The sequence below is a fragment of the Corythoichthys intestinalis genome, chromosome 14, assembly GCF_030265065.1.
Source record: "Corythoichthys intestinalis isolate RoL2023-P3 chromosome 14, ASM3026506v1, whole genome shotgun sequence".
In the NCBI taxonomy this organism is placed as follows: Eukaryota; Metazoa; Chordata; class Actinopteri; order Syngnathiformes; family Syngnathidae; genus Corythoichthys; species Corythoichthys intestinalis.
Window position 1 is genome coordinate 45,858,672 of NC_080408.1, and position 23,938 is coordinate 45,882,609.

Consider the following 23,938-nt stretch of genomic DNA (forward strand, 5'->3'; position numbering starts at 1 on the left):
TCCTACCTACCACACGTTACAAGTAGCAGTAGGAAAGGAGTACGTTGGTAGAAGGTTGCGGTCGTGTGCAAATGAGCAATTTATTGCTCGTGTTGCGTTCAACAACTGCTCAGATTTCTAGCCATTATCCATCTTACTGCCAGCGAAAATGTGGACCCCAGCACGTCTACTGTAAATCATTTGATTAGGGTCATCAAGTGTCACTTATACACGAAAATGTCCTTTCCATTTCATCCATATGTGAGACCATCAATCCTCCTCCCGTGTTTTATTCCAACAAATTGTTGAGGATAAGAAGGGAGCTGAAGGGTAGAAATCCGAGCAGTTCTTGAACGTGATGCGAGCAGTTGCATTTGCTCTCGTTTAAAAACAAGTAGATTGACTATTTTGTTCGCCTCCATTAAAACAGAGAAAAAAGGCAACTTTTTTTAGAAACACTGTTAAGGTAAATGAGCAAGCCCTCAAAGCCAGTTTACCTGGTTGCTAAACTTTTTGCTGAATCCAAAAAGAGACAATACTACCTGCCTGCAAAGCCATTGTCAGTGAGATGCTTGCGCCTGATGCGATTAAAGACATTTCTAAAGTCCCCCTGTCTGACAGTTCTGAGCTTTTCAAGCCTAACTGCTATAAAAAAAAAATAATAAAAACAGAGACTATGAGCTGCTGAAGAAGATTCCTGCCAGGATATCGACTTTGTGTTTATTAAGTATAAATATTGAGAGATGATTTTATAATTAAATTTACTGTACAGAAAGTAGTTTTGGAATATTTAGGGCCCGAGCACTAAGTGTGCGAAGGCCCTATTGTTTTGCAAAGGATTATTATTTATTTATTTTTATTTTTTTTTCAGGAAAAATGAAAATGGCCAATTTGGAGGCCTGAACATGCACGAAAAGTCACCAAAATTTGCACATACGTGCGGCTTCGCGTAAATTTCGATAATCTTGCGTCGTTACGAAAAAATGTCAAAAAATGGCTCAGAGGCGCCCCCTTGACCTTTAAAATTTTCAAAAAGGCCTCTCCTCTCAGGTTTTCAAGGTAGAGCGATGAAATTTGGGGAGTAGATACCTTATGCCTAACTGCTCAAAAAAGCCTCTTGCACCCATATTCCAAACCCAACAGGAAATCGGGTAATTTGGATCAAATGTGAAATTTTTTCGGTGCGCAGTTGGAGTTTACATTTGGAGGCCTGAACACGCACGAAAACTAACCAAAAGTTGCACATGCATGCAACTTTGCGTAAATTTTGATAATCTACGAAAAAAAATTAACAAAATGGCTCAGTGGCGCCCCCTTCAAATTTTCAAAAAGACCTCTCCTATTAAGTTTTTTCAACGTAGAACAATGAAATTTGGCGAGTTGATACATTGTGCAAAACTGCTCCAAAAAGTCTCTAGCACCCATATTCCAAACCCAACAGGAAGCCGGAAATTTTGGATCAATTGTGAAATTTTATCGATTTACATTTGAGACCTTGTCGCTGAAGGAAATGGTTGGATCGTCTTCAAAATTGGTCAGACTATTCAGGAGACATATGAGATCTTAAGTTTTCAAAATGGTGAGTTTTCATTCAAGGGTCTGACCTGGGCGTGGTTCCAAAGTCGGCCATTTTTGGGCAAAACACCAAATTCAGAAAATGATTAAAAACTCCGTGATACAACGTTCAATCTTTTTCATTTCTAGCATGTATATAAGAAATCCCAGCCTGAACACGACTGCATTGAAATATTACCCATTAGGCCTGGCGCCCCCTAGTGGGAACAGGAAATGGCCTTCTTTACAAGACAGGCTCCTCCTCCAAGGGAAAAAAATCTATTAACCTCAAACCTGTTTCAGGGGAGCCTTAAGACATGTGTTCAGGTGCCTGATGAAAAATATTGAGGTTTCGTTGAAGCGGAGAGGTCCAAACTGGAAGTGAAAATGACCGTCAACAATTTGTCTTGCCAAAAACTTTGAACAGTCATAACTCGGCAGATATACAACATATCTGCACCAAACTTCCCGTGTTTGTTGAGAGTCATACCTTGAAGGGTCTTGTAGGGGTCATTTGCATCAACTCTACAGTGCCAACTAGTGGCAACAGAAATAAGTTTTAAAAAAGGCCTCACCTATTGGGTTTTTCCAACATACAGCGATGAAATTTGGGGAGTAGATACCTTATGCCTAACTCCTCCAAAAAGCCTCTTGCACCCATATTCCAAATCCAACAGGAAATTGAGTATTTTGGATCGAATGTGAAATTTTTATGGGTTCACAGTAGGAGTTTACATTTGGAGGCTTAAATATGCACGAAAACTCGCATTTTGCACATACATGCGGCTTTGTGTAACGTTCGATAATCTTGCAACGTTACGAAAAAATGTAACAAAATGGCTCAGTGGCGCCCCCTTGAATTTTTCAAAAAGGCCTCTCTTTTTAGGTTTTTTCAACGTAGAGTGATGAAATTCGGAGAGTCAATACCTTGTGCCTAACTGCTCAAAAAAGTCTCTTGCACGCACATTCCAAATCCTACAGGAAATCGGGTATTTTGGATTGAATGTGAAATTTTTATCGATTTACAGTGTGCACATTTGAGACCTTAACACCGAGGGAATTAGTTTGATCATCCTCAAAATTGGCGAGACTGTTCATGAGGCATATGAAATCTTAAGTTATAAAAATTGTGTGTTTTCATTCACGGGCCTGTCCTGGGCGGGGTGCCAAAGTTGGCCATTTTTTCGGCAAAACACCGAATTCGGAAAATGACTGATAACTCCCTCAAACAAGGTTCAATCTATTTTAAATCTGGCATGTGTGTGTGTTGTATCCCAGTCTGAACAGGACTGTATTGAAAATTTACCAATTGTGCCTGGCGCCTCCTAGTGGGAACAGGAAATGCCCTTTTTTAAGGGACACACTCCTCCTCAAAAGGGAAAAAATCAATCGACCTCAAACCTGCAAAAGGGGAGCCTTCAGGCATGTTTTCAGATGCCTGATGAAAATTATTGAGGTTTGGTTGAAGCAGAAGGGTCCAACAGGAAAGTGATAATGACTGTCACCATTTTGTCTCTCCACACATTTTGAACAGTCATAACTTGGCAGATATACATGATATCTGCTCCAAACTTCCCATGCTTGGTGAGTCTTACCCTGAAGAGTCCAGTAGTGGTCATTTGCATCAACTCTGTAGCGCCAACTAGTGGCAGCAGAATTTGTTGCCATTGCATGCTCGAAAACTCAAAACAATTTCTAATCCCCAAAAAAGAAGCGAGTTTAAAGCATGTTAGATTCTCATTAGATGATTAGAGGGGGCTGTCTGCCACCACCCCGACCTGCGTGACGTCCGAGTTGCGCCAAAGTGCGAGGGCCCGTTCAGTCCTGCTTGCAGGCCTAGTTTTGGTTTGTGATGTGCCACGACATTTTTTCCAATGTAAAAACATGCCGTGACACAGAAAAGGTTGAAAACACTGCTATAGACAACAACCACAAATAAAGCATGATGAAGAGATATTTAATGCCCTTCTATTAAAACCCAATGATAAAAGCCCTAATTAAAATTTAAACCATTTGCACTTTTTAATTGAAGAAAAAGAAAATCACTGCTGGAGAGACTCATCAACATGTATAATTGAATCGTGTCTATCATTGCTTTAGAGCTGAAACGATTACTCGAATAATTTGAGTAATTCGATTTTAAAAATTGATCGAGGAATTTTCTCCGCCTTGAGGAATCGTTTAATTTTGCCAGTTCTAAGCATGACGTTTTGCCCGGATTACTTTTAATGCGGCACGACGCGCTGAGGTCACGTGCGTACAGAAAAAGGAGAGGCGGCGGATATATTTGAGTTCAACCACACGTGAATATACAGTAGAAGTAACGACGAAGATGCGAACAAAAGCGAAGAGCAAGGCACCAAGAAAAAGCAGAAAATGTCAAAAGTGTAGGAGCATTTCAAGCTGGAGACCAAAGTGAACACTGTTTCATGTATTCACTGTAAGACGCTGTAAGAAGCGCTTGCATAACAATACTCCAGCCCGGCCCCGGCTACCCGGCGACGCTTCCACAGCCCCGGCTGGACCCAGCCACCGATGACCACCACCGAAGCCCGGGATGGGCGCCACTGCGCGACCCACCAGCCTAGCCCCGCTCAACCGAAGGCACCCTATTTCCTCTTAAAGCGAAGGAGCGATACTCGGGAAAAGATAAGATTGAGTTAACGTAGTGCTAATAAATAAGATTAACGTTACTGTAACTTGCTAACGTAACGTTAATCCTGCGGAGGGCTAGGTTTCTATCAATTATGACTACTGTCAATACGTGGTTAACGTGTCTTTCATACAGGCTGTACATTTGTAAAAACACAGTAGAATGGTGAGGTGGCAAAATAAAAACATAATAAAGCTAACTATCAATTTAGCTCGGTAGTCATTGATGGATAAAACACCATGTAGCATTGGTGCCTAATGTGCTCCAATACAGCAGGTATCATACATTTATTTTGACTACAAAAAAAAAAAAAAATCAAAATCCTATCAAAACTTACAATTTAGACTTAAAACTTAACTAGAACTTAAAAATAACTTGACACAAATGGAAATTCAATTGAAATTTGAAACACGTGGGGAAAACACCGTAATTTTTTCTCTATAAGGCGCACATGACTTTAAGCCGCCACCCGCCAAACTTTTAAGCTGCAGCTGTCCTCACTGTATTATATGTGTCTGTCATAAGACCAAATGAACCACCATGAAGCTTTGAACCAATTGGCTGCAAAACGTTATTGCTTCAAGAAGCTTTATTCGGCCATAACTGCTCCCTTGGGGAAGACAGTCAACCTCTGCTGCCACCTGGTGTCAATACTGTTGTTATCCAACATGCCTCCTAGCATGCATTGTAGCGCAACAGATGCATATAACAATCAAAATTCATGTTCTGTGCTAATTATTTCTTCAGTTACTGTACCAGATGTTTCATTAACTGCTAGTTATGATTTTTAGTAACACTTTATTTGGAAGTGAGGCAATAAGATGTCATTTACCATTAGACAATCATAATTATGACATGACACTCATGAGCATTAATGAAATGCTTATCACTGATGTCATTTAGGCTACATTCATACTGCAGTTCTTAATGCACAAATCTGATTTTTTTTGGCCATATCTGTTTTTTTTTTGGCGTGCCCGTTCATACTGCCTTTGTCCATTGAGACCGTTCAAGTATTACACATGCGCACTAATTCGCAGTCCGACAAGCGCTGAGCAAGAAGACCCGCATGCGCAGAAGCATCAAAACAAATGACTACACAGGCTGGCTGTCATCCCTCATTCCAGGGCGAACATATTTTGATTTCCAAAAAAAGGACAAATAACAGAGATAAATAATCCCCGTTTAGGCTTATATTCAAAGTTTCTGTGGATCGATAGCTTGCACGCACTGTTCATGCATGTCACACACATATACGGGCAGTTTGCCCCGACTCTCGGCCGTGAAAGCAATCTTGAAATATTGCTCATATAGAGCAGAGAGAAAACCGATCATTCTCAAGTTTATCCTCAACCCATTTTTATTTTTTATGACTGTCGCCAAGCACGAACCTTCCCCAAAAGCCATGTTCAAGGCAAGCTAGGTGCCAACGAACAGCTGCACCGCTACCGTGGTGTGCCTTCTCTCTCGCTCTTTGATGACGTAATTGCTGCATGAATTCCGATTTGAGAGACTTGCCAGTTCAGACCGCCGCGACGTTCTGGAAAAATGTGGCCCAGATCGGATTTAAACCACATACGAAAGTGACCGAGATCGGATTTGAAATGGTCCACTTTTATGCGACCTGTCCCGTTCAGACCGTCAAGTTAATGCCTCACTTGAATCGGAAAAACACAAAAAAATCGGATTCGTGCATTAAGACCTGAAGTATGAACTTAGCCTTAGTGTTATCTCGCTTTTGAATGGATGTAAAGATCCGAGCTGGACATAAATGGAGTTAACGACATAATTTTCTAGATGACACTTAATGACAACTGTCATAAGCAATGGGTAACACCTAGGATAGTGTCATGTCATAATTATGACGATCTTATGACAGTGTTAGAATGCCGCTTTTATATAAAGTGTTATCTATTAAGCAAAATATATGAACAAATAAGCCGTGCTGGACTATAAGCCACAAGATTCAAAATGAAGGAAAAAAAGTAGTGGTTTATAGTCTGAAAATTACAGTAACTTTTAAGTGATTTGTGTTATCAAGCGTAATGACATTTTTAGGTAACAAATAAGATTTTATATATATATATATATATATATATATATAAGAACTTAGGTTTTTAAGTGAAAGCAGTAAAAAAAAATTCTAGTCACATATGAGATGCAATTGTTGGCTGTTTTCAACATTTTACATCTAAAATAAAGAGTCTAAAAATGGTTCAATATTAGGTGAAATGTGTTTTCTCATGTATATTTTAGGGCTGTCAAAATTATCGCGTTAACGCGCGGTAATTAATTTTTTTAATTAATCACGTTAAAATATTTGACGCAATAAACGCACATGTCCCGCTCAGAAAGTATTCTGCCTTATGGTAAGTTTTACAGCAAGGCTTTTTGTCCTGTCCAACAGCGAACTCTTGTGGTCGCTTAGCGACATGGTTTATTGCTTTCTTGCCAGTTCATTATGGCTGCACGACGTCTCGGGCTGATAATGTTGTGCTTATATGATCCTTGGACAAGATTTGTCCGTAAGTATGGTTGTTGTAAAGAATGTACATATTATGTTAGTAAGCGAAATGTTATATTTTTTGTATGAGACGCTTTTTGTTTATGTTTAGTGAACCTGTATAGCATGCTAAGCTAACGTTAGTGCTAATGCAATGCTTGTGTACTTTTATTTTGTAGTTTTACGACGGTCTAAAGAGGACAATGGTTTGAGGCCATTTTAGTAATAAATCAGATGAAGGAAGAAGTCTAATTATTAAGGCGTCGTTCACTAGCTGTCTAGCTTTGGAAAAAGTAGACGCTTCGGAGTGAGGACAGCATAGACAGATTTAAATGACAGTAGAGTGAAATGCTCCCTACAGTCCTTATGTACCGTATGTTGACTATATATATCCATCTTGTGTCTTATCTTTCCATTCCAACAATTTATTTTACAGAATATATATATATAATTTACAGAAAAATATGGCATATTTTATAGATGGTTTGAATTGCGATTAATTGCGATTAATTACGATTAATTAATTTTTAAGCTGTAATTAACGCAATTAAAAATTTTAATCATTTGACAGCCCTAGTATATTTATAATTGCTCTTTCCCTAAAAATATGTTTTATCCGATTGCTAGATTAATCGATTGAATTTTCAGTAGAATATTTGATTACTAAAAATTACTAAAATATTCGATAGCTGCAGCCCTACATTGTTAGTGTTTTTTTTTCCCATACAGGTGAAAAGGTCATCATTTCGAGATAGGTATTCATCTATTAAAAAGAAATAGAAAGTGTGTTTGGCTTACTTGTCTTCCACCAATGTTATGGGCTCTGTCAAGTTGAGAGTTTCTGTAGTGATCTCCACCTTCCGGACACTACCAAAGAAATCTGTAATGAGGACGCTGCTGGGGTCTCGCAGGAACAGGTCAGCCCGGTGGCCCGTAGTAGAGACGCACTGCCTCTTGGGGCATATTTTGAACTGTGGGAACAACGAGAAAAGTTAGACATGCTCTCCATCTTAAGTTAGTCACAACTCCATCGTGTTGTTATTCAGCCGTCAGCCAAAACACAGAACCTGCGACCCAGAATACATTGCAGAGAGTGACAAATCGGTCACATCGATCCCAAAAAGGCTACGGAGCAAAGGGAACTGGGAAAGTAATAAGTTCTAGGTGACGGATGGAGAGTTGACTTTATTTCCTCAGGCCTCTGGGTCTTTCCTGGAAATGGGAAGGGGAAGTGTGAAGTGGGGGGTGCTGCCAAGCTAGAAATGCGAGCCAGATCAGCATGAAGCCAATAATCTCACCGTCGTATCAAAACCTTGAACACGCTTTATACATTCTTTTTCATGTTCAGCCAGCCAGGCCTGTGTGCGTCTTTCACATGGGTATTTCAGGAACAAAGAGATTTAAAAATAATAAAACTAAGTTGGATTCTAAAAGGCTTTGAAGCCTCCAAATACTTAAAAGGAGATGTATTACGCTTTTTTCCTTTAACCAACTAAAACAGTTCTTGGGTTTCTTCCAAGTCAACTCGACTCTAGGTGACGTAAACGCATTTAGCAAATTACACATATTGTGCATTGAAATAAACGGTGTCTGCTAGCTTAGTGCTGCTATACAAAACTACCAATTAAAATAAACGACAACATGAAAAGTTTTCCAAAAAAATGAAAAGAATTGCGATCGCACACACCTTCGCCTCATTTGGAGTGATATTGAACATTTGGTAAACAAATTTTGTTTTGTAATTTAAAATAAAATTCACCGCAAAAATGTAACTAATGCTAGAGTGTGACAATTTTTTTTTTTTTTTAATCGTCATTTCCCACTTTTTGGCTGGTCCAATTTATACACCGGTGTGACTTCACTTTTTATAGAGCAAGTCATTACAAATGAAAAATCTTAAGCCCCTTTCACATACACATGAACACCGTTTAAATCAACAATATGGCCGAAATATGTCTACGATGTCAACGGTCCTCCTCCGACCTCCGTTAGCCAGTCTTTATACTGTATGTTAAGGTGACAACTATTATTATTGTAACATCGGCAAGAAAGTCGCCAGTTTCGTCAGGTTTTTAATCATTTATTTCAAAACTTGTGCAACACAACACTGCTACTGTCCGCTGTAGCTGACGCCAAAACAACAGAACATGAAAAGAAGTCAAAACTTCCCACTTTTCCGAACATCTCACCCCCTCTCGTCAGCCAGATGGTGCGTCCAGGAACAGCATGCAAAACACATCCGCTACAATAAAACTGACTTGTTACATTATATTTTTATTATTCTGATTTGTATTTAGAATTTATTTGGTTTTCTGTGTGCAATTGCCATTTGTGATTGTACCTGCAGTATTTATGAAGGATTTAGCGTTGGTTTTTGGGTTGTGAAAACGAATTGATCGAATTATAATGTATTCCTATTAGTGTTGTGTCGGTCGAGGAGAATTCATTCTTTTTGAACGAATTGTTTGGAGGAACGAGACCAAGCTAATCACCTTCTGCACTGATTAGTTCTTAAGGAAGTTGGGACTTCTGTGGGAGAGCATTGACCAAGCGGCAGTGTCTGACATTGCGGATGACCATATGCCGGCCTCATCGCAGGCAGGGGAGCGAGCAGAAACAGAATCAGAGCGTCTGTCACTCACTTCCACTTGTGGCCAATAAGCAGCCAGCGTGCAGGCAGGGGGGCGGGACTGAGTTATGTCACTTCTGGCTCACTTACTCGGTCCTGACAGAGATTGCTGCAAATGTAACTTGACTTTCCAGTCATGCTGTGAAGTCAAAAACTGAAAGGAAAGGGCTTTGTCACATATTCTTTAAGGTGGAACCTATCATATGCTGCAAACGCCCAAAAACACCATGCAAACATAGTGAGCATGGTTTAGTGTACCAATTTTTTCCAACAGACTCGAGACTACATATGACGACATACTATCAACACTACAGTAGTTTAAAACTCTTTCACCAGTAGCTACAAGGCGAACAAAAGCTGAACTGCGGACACGTCACGGCAACGTGGGGGAAAAAGCCGTCAGTCTATCGAGACTACGATATTTACCTCATCTGTGCACAGGAAAAACGACTATTTAGCACGATCACCATCATACTGATTTGCAATGAAACAGTATTTTCATGTCATTTTTTTTCCAAGTGTTTTAGTTTTTTGTGTCAGAGCATGTCGGGTGTTGGTTGGTGTGACAAATTAATGTCGAGTCCGTCCATCAATCCTTTGCTATTCAAGCACACAAAAAACCCCACACGGGCACGGGGGATGTAGCCATACGTCTCAGTTTTCTTAACAGACGAATGACAGTGGAACGGTAACATTGTAAAGAGAAAACGATTATTTCTCGTCAGCATTTGACAATCCGAGATGAGGGGACAACAGGGAAACTGACTGGATTATTTGTTTATTGATACTAGTGCAAAAATGATATTTCAATACGATCATCTTAATACTGATTTGCAATTAAACTTTTATATCAAAATTTAGAATTCTTTCATGGTTATCATTTTAGAGCAACAAATTTGACAAACAGCTATTTACACTTTCGGTTTAACGATAGTTACCAAAAATAATAGTGATGAGCATTTAAAAAAAAAATAATAATAATACAACAGAGCGTGAGGTAGACATGATGTGTTGGTCGTTCCATATTTAGAAATTAAACTTTCGGTTTCTCTTTTATTTGAGTTACACCACAGCAAGTGTGTCATGTACAGGTTTTCCCCTACATATTAATAATAGTGGCGCTGCACCATACCCAAAAAAAAAAATCTGCCACACCTCGCGGATGATGTTTTTTTTTTTTTTTTTTTTTTGGGGGGGGGGGGGGGTAAAAATCATTCTAATTATTAATTCCTATTATTCAACATGACGTCTAAATGAATATAAGAAGCTCATTTTTACGCACTATTTGCCATAAGTTGTTTGTAAAAGCACGACAAATACAAATTGTTCCTTTACACGCTTTATTGGCAGCCTTTGGAGCCTTTTTTTAATTGGCTAAAGCCTTACAATCCCTCTCCCTACGATAAGAAATATCATGGGAAGCAATGTGGGGAAGCAAGGTAGCAATTGATCTTTTTCTTAACACCTTACGTTATTTCTCAATGCAGAGAAAATATATCAATTGGTAGCACTTCGCACAGTCATGGTTCCACTTCCCATCATGCATTTGGACATGGCTATAGTATAATTTACTGAAAGTTCAACAAATACACTAGATGGCAATATTTAGTCACACTATACAAAGTCACAAGTCTTTCTATCCGTGGATCCCTCTCACAGAAAGAATGTAAATAATGTAAATGCCATCTTGAGGATTAATTGTCATAATAAACAAATACAGTACTTTTGTACTGTATGTTGAATGTATATATTCGTCTGAGTTTTATTCATTTTTTTCTTAATGCATTGCCAAAATGTATATGATCGGGAAAAATTATCGGGAATGATTGGAATTGAATCGGGAGCAAAAAAAAGCAATCGGATCGGGAAATATCGGGATCGGCAGATACTCAAACTAAAACGATAGGGAACGGATCGGGAGCAAAAAAAACATGATCGGAACAACCCTAGTAGAAATAACCAAATGGTTATAGCAAGCGGTGTATTTTAATGTTTATACAAAGTTTTCAAATAAGTCAAGATCACAGCTGGAGACGCAGATCAGGAAAGCGCACAGTTCAGCGTAGGAGAACTCTCAACTAAGTAAAATAGCAGACAGAATCTAGCTGGGGACCCAACATGGTCAGAAATGGCACAGTTCAAGTCATGGCTGTACCACACAAATCAAGGTGAATTTTAAGAATCCTGCACCTATTATATTTATTAATCATAAATTCATAATTGTATTATTTTACCTTAAATTCTGGTGTTGAAAACTTAATTGTCTATAAACTATAGACATTATTTTTTTTTTTTTTATAACCTGGTATATTCCTTGTACAAAAAATTACCAGACCGATGGAGTGTTTACATTGAAAGAAGTATTTTTCATCTCATCGAAAAAAATCATTATTTGAATTTGCACTAACAATCAGAAAAGCAACTCCAACAAAGACTTCAGTTTTGACTAATCTAAATAAGACATATTTTAGTTAAATCCAAATGGGTAAAACATTGAATATGGACCAGGTCAGATGTCATAATGTCAAAAATGGCATCACAGACTGCTCAATGGGGAGTGCTGCTGATGGCAACCGTCGGCCATTGCGTTGACAGTGCCCATCTCAACAGTGAACTGTAAGAGATTTGTCTGCAATGAACAGAGTAAGACATTTAGTCAACTGTGCAATGTAAGCTAGAGATGCTTGAGTGTCTTCATTTCCTAGATCTGATTTTTTCTTATTCCTGTGTAGGTGAAGACAGACTTGAGAATCGGGGGACCATCTTGCAGCACGCCTCACTAAAAATTTACCATTTATTGCTGATTTCCCTTTTTTTTAAATTTATTTCTTAGTCCAGTAAAATCAAATGTTCGCAGGCAGGACGCAAACTTTGCAAAGGTTAATGTTCTTAGAAAAAAATTAATGTTGTGAAAAAAAATCTTATTTGTCGTGATATGAAACAAATTCGCCACGGCACATGATGGTGTTGTCCGACTCTAACGCGGCCCACCACAGCTACAAAAAATCCTAGAGGAAACACTGCATGTAGGCTCGTAGCGGCAATATTGTATATGTGATCAGCATAATGCTAGAGAAAGTCCTTGTGTCCCAAAAAGGAAAATGTTTTACAGTCTCCTAAATCAAAATTCAAGCACGAGCCATGACTTTGATCCCATAAAATATGACAGACGACGCGGCAGTTCTCTCTCATTATTGCTACGGCAGAGGAGGGACGAGGGAGCGAAAACAGAATAATAGCGTCTGTCACTTAGTGACACTCACTTCTGAATCTACGTCGAGCGGCCAGTGAGGAGCCTAAATGCAAGAGAGGTAGGGACCAAGCAATGTCACTTCCCGTTCAGTTATCGGCAACGTCACTTCTCGTTCACTAACCAAATGATTCATTTGGTGGGATGTGGGTCGGGGGATGAGAGAGGCAAACAAATCGTTGAACAATTCCTTTGAGCGAGTCTTTTTACTCAACGAACCGGAATGGATTCGTTTCCTCAAGTGAACAGTTTATCTCGTCACTAATTCTTATGGGAAAATCCCGTTCGACATACGACCATTTCGACTTACAAACCAGGTCCTGCAATTATATTCGTATGCAGAGGTACCACTGTATTTGGTATAATACAAGTGTTAAAAGGAATAAAACAGAAATACATTCTGGTTATGTCCCCCCAATAACAGCACTAACACTGTAAAATGATAAAAATAGCATTAATAAGAAAGAACTCTTGAAAAATTCCTTTTTTTGTTTTTAATAAAAATGTATTCAAAGGCTTGAATTTGATTAAAATATTTTTTTTTTACATGCGACCAGAGCGCCTAACAAGGGAGTCGTTCCTTACATGTCCAGCTGGGAGGAGCCCCTGGGCATCCCCGGGACCAGGTGGAGGGATTATATCTAAAAACTGGCTTGGGACCACGTCGGGATCCCCTAGTCAGAGCTAGTTAATGTGGCCAGGGAAAAGGAAGTTTGCGACCCGAATTCAGATAAGCAGTTGAAGATGGATTTTAAATAAGGGGGCTAATTGCAATTTTACTTTTAAAAGTAAATAAAGCAAATAGGTAAAAGATACAGGAACATGACAGAATATGCTACCTAGCTATAAGTAGCGTTACAAGATTTTCATGACTTCATTTACTGAGAGGACATCCAAAAAAGAGTGGACATGCCTCCCAACCGATAGAGCAGAAAGTGTAATATAACAGTGAAATGATTATACATTATCGATTATTCATTCAGCCCCTCCCAGTCAAAATGAATTGGCCGTCTAGTGCCGCTAAAGCAGTGCTTCTCAATTATTTTCTGTTACGCCCCCCCAAGGAAGACGTAAATGTTTCGCGCCCCCCCAAACTCTCTGCCGCCACTGTAAATAGTATCATTTGTCTATAGAATTACTATTATAAATACGCATCTGCCTAACATTGCGTCCTTTTTTTTCCTAATAAAGAAAAAAAGTAACATAGATCAACTTATAATAAAGTATAACTTTATTAACATTGTTTTGTCTGTAACAGAGAAGACTTGAGGCGCATTAATTTGCCTTAATTTAAAAAAAAAAAACCAAACTGTTAAAAACACTCAAGGTACATTTTTGACCATTTGATACAGAAAAATAAAATGTAATAAAATCAGTAAATAATAACAAATTAAAATTGATTAGAAACATTCACTCATGAGGACAATATGCCAAAAAATTTGACCGAAAAAACAAAACTGAATAAAAGAAAAAAAAGTGTCCTTGGACAGAAGGACAGTTTTTATTTTTGCTGCTCACAGTATTTACTTCCTTGTGGTTTGGAGTTATTTTGCAATGAGCATGCTAACAATGCTCACTGGTTTAATGATATAACACTGACAAAGTAGGACGATTGTTGAAAAATTTTCGGCACGTTTTCGCTGAAAAACAAGCGGCTTATCAATGAGATTGGGGTCTAATGTCTTTAAGTGGCGTCTTAATTGATTTGGCTTCTGGCTGTCCGCTATAATTATTTTTAGACACAGTAAACAGTGGTCTTTCCTCAACACCCACTGTATTAAAAGTCAAAGCTAAAAGGCAAACGGCACGAAAAAAGCGCATTCTCGTAGAACCGTAGGTGAGGGCGGTCGTTGTGACGATCCCAAGCCGAAAATGGCACTTCTCGGGCGGCGAAGTGAGAACCGGACAAGACAGTGGGTCGCTGCGTGAGTGAGTCCGGTCGGAAAACGGCTTTCGAAAACGGCGGCGGCGCATTGCTCCTCATATCTGTTTTCTGTGTGCTGAGTGCTCTTCTTTAATTCAAAAATACTGCGCGCACTCTGAAACTGAGAGCGCCACTGCCACACAGTGAGTGGTTGTGCAAGTACACTTTATTCCAGTATGGCAAAAAAAAAAAAAAAAAAAAAAGCATGTTCCCCGAGGTCACATGCGCCCCCCCCGGCATCGCTCTGCGCCCCCGCCCCACTATTTGAGAAGTACTGCGCTAAAGGGTTATGTAAGCACCTTAAAGTCCGAAAAATACAGTACATGTCTTAGGCTGTGTTCATACTACAGGTCTTAAAGCATGAATCAGATTTTTTCGTGTTTTTCCGACTCGAGTGAGACATTAACTTGACGGTCTGAACGTGACAAGTCGCATAGAACTGGACCATTTCAAATCCGATCTGGGTCACTTTCGTATGTGGTTCAAATCCGATCTGGGCCACATTTTTCCAGAATGTCGCGGCGGTCTGTGCTGTCAAGTCTCCCAAATCGGAATTCATGCAGCAATTACGTCATCAAAGAGCAACAGAGACGCTACGGTAGCAGTGCAGCTGTGCGTTATTAGCGCCTAGCTTGCACTGAACACGGCTTTTGGGTAAGGGCCGGGCTTGACAACAGTCATAAAAAAATTAAAATGGGTTGAGGATAAGCCTGAGAATGATAGTTTTTTTTTTCTCTGCGTTATATGAGTAATATTTCAACATTGCTTACATGGCCGAGAGTTGGGGCAAACTGCCCGTAAGTGTGTGTGACATGCACGGACAGTGCGTGCATGAAATCTATCCACAGAAACTTTGAATATAAGCCTAAATTGGGATTATTTATGTCTGTTATTTGTGTCCTCAAAATATGGCATCAAGCAAAATATGATATCCCTGGAATGACGGACGACAGCCAGCATGTGTGGTCATTTGTTTTGATGCTTCTGCACATGCGGGTCTTCTTGCTCAGCGCGTGTCGGACTGCGAATTTGCGCGCATGTGTAATACTTGAATAGTCTCAATGGACAAAGGGAGTTTGAACGGGCACGCCAAAAAAACAGATATGACAAAAAATCGGATTTGTGCATCAAGACCTGTAGTATGAACCGAGCCTCAGAGTCAGTGACAAAGTTGAAAAATGGGAGACATTGGACGTCCCAACAAGAAAACGATTCCATGCATAACTCCTAATCTGCCATAGCTTGGTTGCATATGGATGGCTAAAGGAAAATTCTGGAGTGGCCATCCCTTTTGCATGGCAAAAATACCAAAAACAAATCTCTAGTGGCACTTGAAGAAGCCTAAAAAAAAGTCAGTCCACTAGAGGCCTTTGCTCATGAGGAATGAGCTAAGAGACCGCTGCAAGAAACTTGTGTCAAGCTGTGTTTCACATCTGAAAAAAGTACCGCCAAAGGGTGTTGTGCTCTCTGTGCATCATGTGACTGAAGGCTTGAATAATTTTTGTCAGGCGCCAAAGGAAGGTCGCCATTTGAGCTAGGACAGCGCGAAAGAAAAAGATACGTAACACATAAAATACACAAATCTTTATGAGCAGCAAAAATTAATTGCCGGTATTATGGTATAATTAATGGTATACAGTTGTACCTCGACATACGATCCTTTCAACATCAAATGTAAAATTCGACTGATCATTTGTCTTGACACATGACGACATGCTCGATGTTATGACAGCAAGTTATTTGTTTCCACTGCAACACGGTCGCATGGCGGATTTCCTTGTGAGAGAACTCAACATGGGTGCCAAGAAGGTTAGTGCAGGTGGCGAACAAGGAAAAAGCTTACCACTGATATTTAGAAGGAAATGATATAGAAATATGAGCGTGGTGTGTGTGTGAGTGAACTGGGTAGACAACGTGGCTCAACGGTCAACCCCACCCCCACCTACCTACACACCCACCATCTCCTCCCTCTGACCACCGTTCACCAGTAAGTTAAGGTGACAATAAAAACGCTTTTGTTATTTTTTTTTCATAATTTGCTTTCCATGTTTCTTATTTAATGCATTTGTTGAATTAGACAGAACATGGGTCAGTGTATCCACATGCACCCACCGTCTCCTACCGCCTCTGCTCGCCAGTAAGTTAAGGTGACAATAAAAAAAAGATTTTTCAAATTTCCATTTATTTTTATTATTCTGATTTGTATTTATAATTCATTTGTTTTGCAATGTATAGTTGCTATTAGTAATTGTACCTGCAGTATTTATTAAGTGTAGGTTTATGGGCTGTGGAACTAATTAATTGAATTACAATGTATTCTTATGGAAAAATCCCGTTCGACATGCGACCATTTCAACTTACAAACAAGGTCCTAGAACGAATTATAGTCGTACGTAGAGGTACCACTGTATTTTTCTAATATCCATTCTGAGAGTTCTGAGTGCCAAAAATGAAAGTTGGAAATGATTTGGATGAACAAAAAGCAAAAATGAAAGTTTGAAATGATTTGGAGGAACAAAAAGCTCCAAAAATATTTGATGCTCAATGTGTTGAAAAACATTCAGGTTGTTTAACTTGTTTTTATGTAATACTACAAAATAGGGCTGCCACCAACAATTAATTGGATAGTCAACTAATCAATTATTTTTACAATTTGTCAACCGATCAGCTCGTACAGAAATCATGTTTAAAAAAACTCAAAAACAAATAAAGGGATTATTATCAAACTTGCAGCATTTGTCAATAATATGAAATAGAAAAGATGATTACATTTTGGAGTGATGAGGTCAAAGATCAGAAAATGAATTTTGAGATAAATAGGCTAGTTAAAGAACGATGACATTTTGGGGAATAAGGGCAAAGTGAAAAAGAGGTTATAAATGCAACAATGTCAAAATATGGTGATGCTTTGAATTCGGCTGTTTTAGGTGATATTTATATTTTTCTAATGTTAAAAAAATAATAAACAAGAAACATTTACTATTTAGTGCCTCACAAAGAGCATTTTGAGAAGTTTTAGGTCAACAATGTCTCTAAACAATAGACTTTTAAAAGAGTCCTAATGTAATAACTTGAGGGTAGAGTAGCCAAAATTTTTACTCAAGAGAGGCTTTACTTCTAAATAATATTACTCAAGTAAAAGTAGTCATCCAAAAAATTACTCAGGTAAAAAAGTATTTGTTGAAAAGAATACAGTTACACTCAAGTAATGACTAACATTGTGAGTAACTGCTTACAGTGTTTGTTTTTTTGTTTTGTTTTTAAAAGGTCTATTTTTTTCCAACACAACCTCATCTAAATAAACTGCTATTATTATATTGTACTATAACCTATTACATGATCATATTAGGGAAAAAAAATGACAAAAATCATGGAATTCAGACCAGAACAGGACTTGAAACATCACCCATCCAAAGGGCATAAGCTCCCTCTAGTACTAGTGGAGAAAAAACATTGTCACCTCTGATTGGTGTAATGGAGTCATGTGGTTATTGTTGCGACGTCTCATTGGTAAAACAGAGCCACTGTCGGCATCGCTGGCAAAAATTAAGTCAATTTGTAGAATAAAGAGGAAAAATGTAACGACTCTCGTTTAGCCCGAAGTAGCGACGTAAGAGTCATGTTCCTTCTTCACAAATCTACTGAAGTAAAAAGTATTGTGTGGTAAAACTACTTTAAGAAGTAATTTTTTCTCGAAAAGAGACAAGTGTAACAAAGTAAATGTAACGCATTACTACCCACCTCTGTTGATAGCTCATTAGTTGATTAATGGTGGCAGAGAGCAAAGGTAAAAGAGGTCATAAAGGTGGCATAATGTCAAAATAGTGATTATTTGAATTTGGCTGCTTAGGCGTATTTATATATTTTCCTATTTAAAAAACAAATAAGACAATATTTACGATAAGTGCCTCAAAAAGAGCACTGAGACAAGTTTAAGGTCCACAATGTCTCTGAACAATAAATCGACAATCAAAAGATTCATCAATTAATTTGATAGCCCATTAGTCGATTCATGGTGGCAGCCCTACAACTAAATATTGTGTTTCTATTCACAAAGCAAGCAAAAAATAAAAAGGTATGCTTGAATGAGTAAAGAGTAAAAAAGCAAAATGAGCTCACTAGGTCGTTCATATTAGTTTTGCTGGCAGGGTGGACATCTTCCAGGAACTCCAACAAGTAGAAGGTGTACCGGTCCATCAGATGCACACCAATGGACAAATCGGCTTGGTGCTGCAATGAAAGTAAAAAAAAAAAAAAAAATCACCTTTTACTTTTTCTTGATTACACACGCAATAATGTGAGTGCTTAATGCAAGCACATAACCCACCGACAATGAATCCTCTCCGACTTGACTGCTGGCTAAAGCAATGATGTTTGGCGAGTAGAACCTCTGGTACATAGAGGCTCCCTGACAGGTGTCGATGATGAATAGAAGCTCGTTGTACCTGCCAACACACATTGGCTAAGTCAAAAGTAGTCGAGTTGGAGAGAACATTTCATGCACACAACCTTGGAACCATCTTTCATTGCGATGTTGCTATGGCAACTTAGAAAACCCCAGAGTACCATCAGTCTGGCTCATTTTTTTCAGCACAGTATCCCTAACAAAGGTTTTAAAGATATTTTTAAGACCTTAAAAATATGAGACTAAAATATGTCGCAACAATTTCTGATGAAAAACTAATTGTATTCCACTCTAAACACAGAGCTGCTGCCACAGACCTCTGGTGTTTTTCTCCTCTCGTGTGCAACTCAATGTCTTTGACCCCCATTTTCCCTAATGAAAAAGTCTTTTTGTCGACTTCGCACTAGGGGTGGGAACCTCTGGGTACCTCACTATATGATACAATATGGCGATATAACAATTATCGATACATGGGTCAGGAAATCATTCTACGATATTCTACAATAAAACTAATAAACACAACATTCTGTTGTTGGAATGAGTATCACTAGTAGACGTCCAATCCATTTGAACTGCCACAACTAACAGATTGGACGTCTATGTCCATCAGTGGCAGCCAATGTCAGACAACGAGTTAATCTGGGGGCATTTGACATCATTTCCTTTTAATTTTGATCAATTCCTGTTTTCCTGTTGAGGCATTTACAGGTCATTTCTTCCTGTTGAATTTGCAGGGTACCTACAGGTTTCCTCAAGTTAAATTTAAGACTTTTTAACACCTAATTAAGGCCATTTAAAAATATATATATATATACATATATTTTTTTAAACTTACCTATATCACAGACATATCAACAAAGAAAAACAAAATCTGTGAATTTGTGTTAATTTATTTCTCAAAAGTGGAACGTACAACGTGTGCAGGATATAAGAATGCAGCACATTGAATAGGCTACTCACACGACAACACCAATTTGGCTACGTAAGCAGTTTTGTCAGCACCACAAGTAAAAGTGTTTGCAATGTTTGAGTCTGGGAACATGTACCTGATAAGCTAAAAAAAAATGCCTTTATTGCCCTTGTAGGAATTGTGTTTAGCAATGGTGTGCAGAGTCCACAACACCTGTGCTTTCATGGTTGCTGTGGACCCAAACAATGTGCGTAGATTCACTCTCGCAAATACACTAGCAATCATAGCTGGGCTCGGATGCAGGGGGGGCTGCACCACTAGCAGCTAGCTGGCTAGTGTTAGCTGCTGTGGCTTTGCTTAAATTAGCAGTTTGATAGCTGGCTTTAGGTTTTGTCTCTTCAGGCTCGTGAGCAGCTGGCTTGCTCAAACAGGCAGATTGAAAAACGGCAGCAATATAGGGAGTTTTTTTCCTTCATGGAGGTTATGTGCTTGGACAATTTAGCATGGGACTCTAGTGCCTTCATGCCTATTGTACCCAGTTGAATCTTTTTTTTTTTTTTTTTATACGATGCAAAAAGCCTCAAACACATTGCTATCCACAGGTTTGAGCCAAAGGCTCAGTGTCAGTGAGTCAGCTGTGCTACACGATGGCTGGAGGTGGCGAAACTCCTGAACTACTCCCCCCCCCCATCACAGAAAATGAAATCGCTGGCATGGGAATACTTCTGTTACAGAGAAGTTACACACGGCCACGGCTTAGAGGTGGAGGGCGAACCGACACATAAAACATGTTTGCGGAGGGTGGCTGCAGAGGAGGCAATACCTCCAATATGATTTCACATTTATCCAAAATTAAATGTTAGGAAACACTGTCATGAACATTTCCCACCAGCTACGAGAGTTGACTCCAACATGTTTAGTTTAGTGTCTCTAGCGGTGGTAAAACGTGGTGTTTTTTTTTTTTTTTTTTAAACTCTGGCAACTGTGTTAAGAGTGTGTGTACAGTGTATCACAAAAGTGAGTACACCCCTCACATTTCGGCAGATATTTAAGTATATCTTTTCATGGGGCAACACTGACAAAATGACACTTTGACACAATGAAAAGTAGTCTGTGTGCAGCTTATATAATAGAATTAATTTATTTTCCCCTCAAAACAATATAGCCATTAATATCGAAACCCCTGGCAACAAAAGTGAGTACACCCCTTAGTAAACACGTACATCCCTAAATGTCCAAATTGAGTACTGCTAGTCATTTTCCCTCCTAAATGTCATGTGGCTCGTTACAGGAGTGCTGTCAGCATTGCTGCAGAGATTGGAGACGTGTGGGGTCAGCCTGTTAGTGCTCAGACCATACGCCGCACTCTACATCAAATTGGTGTGCATGGCTGTCACCCCAGGAGGAAGCCTCTTCTGATGACGGTACAAAAGAAAGCCCGCAAAAAGTTCGCTGAAGACATGTCAACAAAGCACATGGATTACTGGAACCATGTCCTATGGTCTGATGAGACTGGCGGGCTTTCTTGTGTACAGTCTTCAGTGCACTCACTGTTGTTGCCAGGGGTTTAGACATAAATGGCTATATTTTTAGTTATTCTGAGGGGAAAATAAATTAACTCTATTATATAAGCTGCGCACAGACTACTTTTCATTGTGTCAAAGTGGCATTTTGTCAGTGTTGTCCCATGACAAGATATACCTTATATAAGATATACTTAAATATCTGCAGAAATGTGACGGGTGTACTCGCTTTTGTGATACACCGTATAATGTAAACATGATAGGAGTCATACACATGTGCTTTTTATGTAAAATAATTATTTTTGTTCTGACGGTAATAATATTGAGCTGTGGGTTTACGCTTACCTAAAGGACTGCATTTATTTTAATTTTATTTAAAACATTTTGTTATTTTTTTTAATTTAAAATTATACTTATGTTCCAATTTGCAAATATGTTCTGAAAAATAAAAATCGTGTTCAATTTTTTATTATTTTTTTTAAACCCAGATATCTCAAAGTAACACATTTTAGAGCTGGAATTGCAATACTGTGATACCGTGAAACAGATATTTTGGCATCAAGGGTATACAGTCAGAATATCATACCGGCACATGCTTAATGTAAAAGGTGTAAAAAAAATTAAAAAATTTTTAAACAGTGTAGAGTAGAGCATGACACTTTGTCAGGACTTTGGATTCACGCAGGAATCCTGCGCCACAGGATTTTGGCTGCGTTGCGTTCTCAATGATTGGCTCCTCCGGCCCGTTTATTTATTTAGGCTACATTATTTACCAATCCAAATGACAAATGACACTTTTGAGGAGAAATGAGACACGGAGGAGTTACATACATCATAAATCTTAAGATCCGGATATGGAAAATCTACTTTTTATGGTATAATTTCCAAATTCATAAATTCAATGCTTTTAAGACTTTTTAAGACCCCGAGGGAACCCTGATTTGGGTTACTGAAAATGCAGACAACATACCGTATAACATATATTAATCCCAAACTCTCATATTTAGTGAATGGTCATTAATAAAACTCATACCGTTAGAAGTTTCATGGTAGACTGCAGTGATTTCCCTGGCATTGGAAATTTAAAACATACTGCAATTTTTCATTAAATTTAAGACAATTTAAGACCTTGATTATCCAGATTTTAAATTTTGGACATTTCAAGACTTTTTAAGGACCTGCGGAACCGTGCTATTCTAACCCTTCAGTGCCATTGATAGCGATAAATGCGCAATCTGTTTGGGCGGGAGGAGGCTGGCAAAAAATGATCGCTGCCAGTCAACCCAGTACAAACCAGTCTATCCCCGTCAATGGCAGCCAATGTAAACTTTAACCTTCTAGTACAATGAACTGTGGTCACTCCACAATGCCACATTGTCTTGTATTTTTACACATAAATCTAATCAAGTCAATCTAAAAGAAACATTTGATCAACGTCATCTTTTAGAAAGTTCGTTATGTTAAAAAGAATACTGGTCATTTAAATGTCTGAAATGTTTCAGCAACAAGATGTTCAAAAACAAATACTTTATTACGTTCAGTAAAATTTGTACAACTGTGTTAAATTTGTACATAATGTATCAAAAGTGAAATTTAAAGACTTTTTCAGAACTTTTTAAAACAACTGATTTGAATGCAAATGCCAACCAATATCCCCAAATAATGACCTAAAAAATATCAGCAGATATTTCATGCAATGCAGCACATTATAATTTAAAGAATTTAAGACATACCAAACACTATTCATGCAGTTTTAAGGCTCTTTATCAAGATTAGGAAATTCCAAACTTTAGAACTAGAGATATGCAACTTTTAAGTTAAGATGCAATTATCTGTCTTGTTAAAAATTCCATCGACCGGGTATCCTTACAAAACCCCTGAATCAAATCGAAAATTTGTTTTCTTGAGAAGAAAGAAAATGCAATGTTGCTTTAGCCTTTAAAGGTCTATGCTGAGTGATCATCAGACGCCAAATGTAACTCCTAGCGTTAGTGTAGCATTCGACTAAAACATTTTGAAATTAAAATAGGACTTTGACAAATATAGTATTTTTGTCCAAAAGACTCAAAAATTAGGAGGGTTGCCAAAAACAACACAGTCGTATAGTCATGAAATTGTTCATTTACACCTTCACTTATTTACATGTCAATCATGTACCTTCTTTTTTGCCACATCTGTTCAAAGACGTCCGCCAGCTCCACATTACTGACCTCCTCCGAGTCCTGGAACTTCAGGAAGCCATTGCCACCGTGGCCTTTAAAACACATTTTAAAGCCATTTGTAAAGCCATTTTGTAACATAAAACAATAAAAATACAACGTGTTCATTCCACAAGTCAACCTCCATTTCAGCTCTGTTGGATGCCTTTAATGGTTAAGTAGGTTTTACTTATTTATTATCATTTTGAATTAACGGCAACTTTGAAGTTCAAAAACCTTTAAGATACAGAAGTTAAATATGAAATGCTGTTTGTGTGATTTAACAGCGACCTGTCAAGTAAACGAGGACGTTGCTTCGGTCATCGGACAGGAGGCGTTTGGATCGCGGCGTGCTGAGGGGAAGCCTCCCAGTCAGTACTCGCAGAAAATTTTCCACAGTCACCTAGAAC

At 38.6% G+C, this 23,938-nt stretch overlaps 1 protein-coding gene across 3 annotated transcripts in view; it reads right to left on the minus strand.

Moving 5' to 3' along the window:
• The window catches only part of pigk (phosphatidylinositol glycan anchor biosynthesis, class K), a 77,088-nt gene that overhangs the window by 46,837 nt on the left and 6,313 nt on the right, over positions 1 to 23,938 (minus strand). For all 3 annotated transcript variants that reach the window (XR_009066961.1, XM_057857444.1, XM_057857445.1), the window contains exons 5-9: positions 23,820 to 23,931; positions 23,488 to 23,584; positions 18,820 to 18,937; positions 18,612 to 18,722; positions 7,488 to 7,660 (exon numbers count right to left, since the gene is read on the minus strand). Coding sequence is in view for 2 of the 3 variants with exons in the window: in XM_057857444.1 (XP_057713427.1) it covers positions 7,488 to 7,660; positions 18,612 to 18,722; positions 18,820 to 18,937; positions 23,488 to 23,584; positions 23,820 to 23,931 (611 nt within the window). In the remaining variant the exon portion in view is untranslated. The remainder of the gene's footprint in view (positions 1 to 7,487; positions 7,661 to 18,611; positions 18,723 to 18,819; positions 18,938 to 23,487; positions 23,585 to 23,819; positions 23,932 to 23,938) is intronic.